The sequence below is a fragment of the Pinus tabuliformis genome, chromosome 6 (assembly GCF_031772625.1).
Source record: "Pinus tabuliformis cultivar Carrire ecotype Pingquan chromosome 6, CPIR1, whole genome shotgun sequence".
NCBI classification, from domain to species: domain Eukaryota; kingdom Viridiplantae; phylum Streptophyta; class Pinopsida; order Pinales; family Pinaceae; genus Pinus; species Pinus tabuliformis.
The window spans coordinates 283,068,874-283,075,475 of record NC_142292.1 but is presented as its reverse complement, the minus strand read 5'-3'; the positions used below and the strand labels follow the sequence as shown (position 1 = coordinate 283,075,475).

The 6,602-nt window shown below is 38.2% G+C and overlaps 1 protein-coding gene across 3 annotated transcripts; it reads left to right on the top strand.

Moving 5' to 3' along the window:
• The first annotated feature begins 307 nt into the window (after positions 1–307).
• On the top strand, positions 308–2,860 carry LOC149258453 (protein STAY-GREEN homolog, chloroplastic-like). 3 transcript variants are annotated; one of them, XM_089371572.1, is made up of 6 exons: positions 308–743; positions 892–1,068; positions 1,544–1,711; positions 2,034–2,085; positions 2,214–2,308; positions 2,450–2,860. In XM_089371572.1, the coding sequence occupies exons 1-6, from the start codon at positions 414–416 to the stop codon at positions 2,594–2,596; spliced, it is 969 nt and encodes a 322-aa protein (XP_089227698.1). In that variant the 5' UTR covers positions 308–413; the 3' UTR covers positions 2,597–2,860. The 3 variants fall into 3 exon arrangements, with proteins under 3 accessions (XP_089227698.1, XP_089227694.1, XP_089227691.1); XM_089371568.1 differs by having other exon boundaries at positions 308–758; positions 1,550–1,711; XM_089371565.1 differs by having other exon boundaries at positions 309–758.
• Positions 2,861–6,602: the final 3,742 nt, after the last annotated feature.

The window sequence follows — 6,602 nt, the reverse complement described above, 5'->3', positions numbered from 1 at the left end:
ATAATTATAAGATTAATTATCCAATTCAAAATAGAGATAATAATTATAGGTTTAGATTTTATAGAGAAGTGTTTTGAATAACGAGATAAGTGTTGAGAGGATAAGGAAGGTCACTCTATAGAGTGAATTATTTGACTTGAATAAAGACCATGGAACATTAATCTATTGACTAAACACATATACATCCAAACTAAAGGAAGACCATATTAAATATTAAATAACTGTGACAAGGCAAGACTACTTGTCATTGGCCTCCACAATGATGAATATGTTGATATATTTGAGTCCTTTATAATGATTAATGCTTTACCCTTTACCTTTGACCTTTCCTTCCCTCGAGCATAGTTGGTCCCTTTTGGCTCACACGCTAACGCAGGATAAGCACATCAACGAAGTTGAATGTCTATCGTGCAATGTTAGGGATCTGCATTTCCCGAAATTGTGATAACATTGTTATGGCAGAGTCTCTGACTTATCTCCAGCTTGGCATTGGCTGGAAGGATAATTTTTGCAGGTCTCTGAATACTTTCTGCGTCCCGGCTATGCCCAGAAACAGAGTCTCCTCGAGAAAGAATACTGCATCTGATAAGACTAGTAAAACCAGAAGACCTTCAGATGATTATGAATGGCTGCCTTCATCTCTATTCCTTGGTAAAAGACTGTTCGTGGAGGATGCTCCAGGATTTCGAATACAGAGGAAGATCAGATACAAGACTAGCTCGGCTGAATATTTGAGCAATCTGGTACCTACATCCCAAGTACAAGCTCTGAGCTCTCCAATAGATCTTTGCTAGTTAGTTGCATATAATATACAACCCCATTGAAAGGATTGTGTGAAAATTGAACACAGAAACCTGCTAATAATGTTTAATGCTGAACCTTTTTTTGCAGGTTTCAAGACTATTTGGACCAGCAATTTTTGAATCCTCAAAGCTACATGTTCAGTTCCTGGGAGTTGGTGAGGAGATGCATCCAGGACATGGCCTTCCTAGGACTTACACTCTAACACATTGTGACATAACTGCTGAGTTAACATTGGCAGTTTCTCAGACCATCAACAGGGCTCAGGTTTTGTATTCCTGAGCTTTCAACACACTGTCAAATCCTGAAAAGTATGTTTCGGCTTTCACTATAATGTGGCAGAAATAAAATCAGTGTTCTTGTTATTCTACAGAGCAGGTTAGGGGAGATCTTGGTGTTTATATTTGTGTATAATCTTTTAAAAAAACTAAGAGGGATAAAAAACATGCAAGGGTAAAGCTTGATGTTTTGCATCCTCAAACTATTTATCTACATTGATGTATTTGCACCCTCAAACTATTTAATTACACTGAGATCTGTTAGTTGATGCTTCATATATATCAGTTTAAGATGCATCTCTGCCTTGAAGCTTCATCTCTCATCATTCTCACTTGCCATCCATTTTTTTCAATATTTGGGGTAAATCCCTATCTGTACACTGCATCAAAGAAAACCAGATTTGTGCTTTGACCCATTCAATAGAAATGGATTTCATACCAGGCTAATACTCCAAGATTAACAGTTGCAGGGTTGGTGCAACAAATTCCAGAGAGATGAAGTGGTAGCAGAGTGGAGAAAGGCTCAAGACAAAATGTCATTGCATGTACACTGCCATATCAGTGGTGGGCAATGGCTGCTAGATGCCACAGCCAAACTAAGGTTCATTATCTTTCGCAAGAAGCTGCCAGTGGTATGATATTGCATTTTTTTTAGATTTGTTTGATTTGCATTCTGAAGTGTATAATATTCATATTAATTAAGTTTATTTCGGGTGTTTTTAAAGAAAGATTGAGATCTTTCTCATTTAAAGAAATAATTGAAGCTTTTCTATCCGAATTCAATTCTCACAAATGATAGGATGAATTTTGATGTAATGATTTCGAATTGGTTAAAAAAGTCTCAATAAACTGCTTTATCCATTTGGAACTGACACCAATGTATATTAATATAGGACTAAAATGCAACCATTAAATATTCAAAAGGAAATGATCCTTGATTTGGTCATGTGGCAGGTCTTGGAGGCTTTCAGGTTTGGAGATCAAGCGCTTCTCAGTGGCCATCCAGGTTTGTCCCACCATCACCATATACCCAATTAACAAACAGAGCAGGTAGGTTCAGCAGGCGAGGTCAATGAAAATGAAATATCATTACCAAAATGGTGTATGACTCCACCATGACTCATATTGTTACAGAACTGGAGCAAGCACTGGTGTGGGTATATTTCCATTCAAATGTCAAAGAATTCAACCGCGTGGAATGCTGGGGTCCGTTGGCAGATGCAGCCAAGGTCGGTCTGTGTTTGCCAATTCCTTTGCTTAATTTTCTGACAAGAACCCTTGCCTATCACACATTACAGATAAGCTATCTGACAAGGGTAAGAAAGGACTGTGAATAAGTTATTTTAACAAGATTGATTTGGGTTAAACAGGGTGAAATATGGGAACCAGAGATGAAGAATGAAAAGGAGAAGATAGAGCGACCGAGGCAATGTGGTCATCCGTGCAAGTGTTGCTACCCGCCGCTGAGCCTTATCGGTTGGGCAGATGATAATCTTCTTCCTCAGCCGCCAATGTAGATCTTCTTTCACTATTCTATCCATTTCCCATCACGTTCTGCGGCTGTGGACGATTTTCTGGAACGCGTTGGTGTGTGCATTCTCACATAAAACGACTAGACGGACGGGGCTGAGAATCGAACCCACCGCCGGTCACAACAGGGATCATTGAGTTGTTTAGTCGGATAATTTGAAAAAAACGCGAGTCATCGATTGGGCTCTTTATAGCTTCTTGTAACTTCGAAGAAGTGTAATGGTATTTCGAAACTGTTTGATATTTTTCAATATTTCGGACACTCACTCTCGAAGCGCAATTTTTTTGTTTTTGTTTTTTAAATGTAAAGTTGGAAGTCATATTTCCTTATATCAATTAATTTGTATGCAACATATAAATATATTTTAAAAGTTATATGTTAAATTTTTAATATATATATATATTAAAAATTAATTTATAAAATTATTATATTTACTAATAAAATAATATAATGAACAAATTATCAAAAAAATAAGAATAAAATTAGAACATAAATACCAGTTTTTAAGATTAGTTTTATTGGTTGAGTTCCAATGCGGTTATGAACAATATGCAAACACCAACCCCAAGGGTTAGCTCAATTGGTTGAGTTTCAGTGTTGTTGTTGAGAGGTCACGATTTAGAATTAAGCATCGTTAAAGATCCTTTTGGGTAGATCTATCTAGAACAATGTTTCCATAATTTCTCATAACTTCAACCATCATTTTAAATTGTTTAAATTTATTCTAAGCTATTAATAAAGTTGATAATTATTACAACTTTAACTAAAATGTTCTAAGTTTATACATATATATATATATATATATATAACTTTATTCATCTAATGTTATGTTTATTTTGGAATTTTTAATAGATATTATTGTTTATTTTAAAATTTTAAATAGATATAAATGTGTATATTTATTTTTAAAGAAGATGAAATATATTAATGAAATTTAATTTTACGGAGGATTGTTTTATTTTACTATCTTATTATTTATAGAGATAAGAATGGGTATATGAATCTCACTAACTTGAAAAAAAATTAACAAAAAAACTATTTTTTCTTTTTATTTTTTCTTATAGTTAGTTTTGATATATTTATTTCTATCTTTTACAGTCACTATAGTGGTTTTTCCCTAGCAATTTTATCACCATTAGTAGGTAGAAAATACCTAAATTCCAAGCACCTCGTTCTAAGGGGATGAAGGCAATCAAACTTGTGACCTTCCAAGTTCAAGAATATACATGTTTCAAAGGATATACTCATTATGAACTTAACATGTCACATGTAGGAATTGAAACCAAAGAGGAAGGATAATAATAATTTTTCCAATCACCTGGAACTACATCCAATTGACCAAATTAAATTAAATTTGTTAAATATTAATATTTCATATTTATAAATGTGCATCCCCAAAAATAGTTTTCATCCTATATGTCTCTTCTATCATCTGTAACTTTTGCATGTTTAATTTAAAAATAAATAATCTTTCCTCTTACTTTTAAATAAATTTCATTATTTACTCTCAAAGAGGGTGCAGTAGTGTGGGTCCTCCCCTCTTGCCCTAATATCATGGCAATACATAAATAACGACATAACAACATGCAAGCCACCTGATAAGTTGCGGGCTTGTGGGTAACCTCAGAGGCTCGCTCTGACATTAATCTAAGGTTCCAACATCAAGTAGCGTACCATTTAGGTACCAAGTTGCACAACTTAGGTTTATGGTGGATGATAGAGGAATCAAAGGCTTATACCAACATGATGAATTACACTCATCACCAGAATACTTCATCTCAATCTTCTTGGGAAGTGGAAATCATGGGAGTCCTTCACTACGGGATCAATGGCACACTACACAATCCAAGCATCATTTCAAAGTAGTGGGCAACACACACAAATATTCAGTGGTGGGCTTAGACTATTGGCTATGCGATCATCCTTGGTTTTGGAAACATTGAGCGAACCAAGGCTCCCCTGGATCTATATCAGAAACATGCAGAGCTACCAAGGAGTTGTTTCCCTTCTTATTGTTGGTTTCCATTATGTGCACTTAACTGCTCTTACTACTGACCTGGTTATAGGCTCCTTGGCATTCTGAGTAAGCACATTCTCAATCCAATTTTGCTTGCTTTGCGTTGACTTTTGTTTGGTTGGGCCATTTTGTTGTTTCTCTGGTTTGTGGATTTGTATATCCTTAGCAAATACTTTAATTTGGAATGGCCTCCTCACCATCCTTTGTTCTTTGTAACTCTCCCCTCACAACTCACTCCTAGCCCTATTAATTTCCCTCCATGATCTGAATTGGATCCATGAAAATTATCAAAGTACCATGACTATATCAAATCAGGACCGACTTCGAATTTATGAACACAGAGCGATCAGGAAGACCTCTGGACAGTGGCAGTTTGTAGCCAGCAAGGAATGATGAGGACCTCGGTCAAAGCGCGCTGATCGAGGCCCATGGAGACCGCATAGGAGGCAAAACTGGTAGTTAGGAAGCCCGGATCGGGAAACAGAGGGCATTTTTGATGCGCGATTAGCGCTCATTGCTGGGCAAAACCCCTCGAAAAGGAGAAGCCCCAAGCGCTCGGTTGCATGGGAAGCCGGGAAACCGTAGGGTAAGCGCTAAGGCGAAAGGCGGGACCTGCGCTCCAAAACCGACAGTATATCGGAGGCATCCTTGGGCGGTAAGTGGATTTGGCGAAAAACGAGCGATTCCATACATTGCGTGACACGTGTCCGGCGGATGAGAGAGAAAACCGCCTCCCATCGCGCGCTAACGGTCAAGCAAGTCAACCGCGCGAAATGAGCGAATGTCGTAGGATCGGGGGGCCCTAGATCTGACGGTGGAGATTGCGCCTCATGGAGGAACTAGATTTGACAGGGGATTAAGCCATGGCATAGAGAAGTTTGACGTCCGATTTGAATGTTGAGTCGACAGATGAGTCATTCCACAGTGTAACTGAAAATCCAAACCGTTAAGGAAGAGCTGGCGCAGTTCGTGAGAGGACAAGTGGCCACTCCCTGTTAGATGTTGGCAATGATGCAAACGCAGGGAACTCCAAGCAAACAGCAGCAGGCGAACCGAAGGGGCGGAAGAGGAAATGAACAATCGAGGACAGATTGGACTTAAGCCATGAACAAACACAGAACAAAATATGAATACCGAGAGAGGAGACAAAAACAGTGAAAGAAAAGGCGAAAGAGACATTGAAGCAAGAAGCAAAAAACAAAGAGCTGAGCTGACCTTAGGAAGCATCGAGCAGATAGAAAGCTTGAGAGGTTCAAGCAATCCCTAAGAGGATCTGTCGGGAATTGAGCACCACATTAGGCTCCTCCCATTGAAGACCAAAGAGGTCAAGACTTGGTAAGGAAAAGAGTCTATGCACTCTAGTGGCTTGGGGGATCCAAGAACCACCCTACCAAACCTTATCTATTTCAGGAGACTCAAATTGAGCTCCTCATTGTAAATCTCTGTTTCAAAGACACAATAAAAAGAAGGCCACCACTGAGAGCTGGACGGGAGATGTAGCCGTGGAGAATAGGGTGAACTCATTATTAATTGTTGTGTTCTTGCATTTGCTTACTGTGTTTTCCTCACTGTTTTCCATTTTCCAGTGTCTGTGTATTTTGCAATCTGATTGATCCGTTGCCTAAAATAACATAGACACACACACCAGCACATGAGTATGTAATACCTTCATTCATTAATTAATTAACTGAGGTCACTCACGAGTGATTTTCAGATCAAATGGTATCAGAGCTGAGGCTATAAGGTTAGACAAGCTTGTGTTGTTTTCGCTGTTGAATGCTAACTAGATCAAAGCTCAAATTAGGAGAAGGAGAGTTGGTCGAAACCAATCCTGAAATTGGGAGAGTCTATCCTTGGAAGACAATGTCAGAGGAAGGTTCTATGGGACCAGACCCTCAATTCATAGATAGTTTCCTAGCCATAAAGTCCATGGTAGAAGAAATGTATAAAGACTTTAGAAAGCATAAGGATGAAG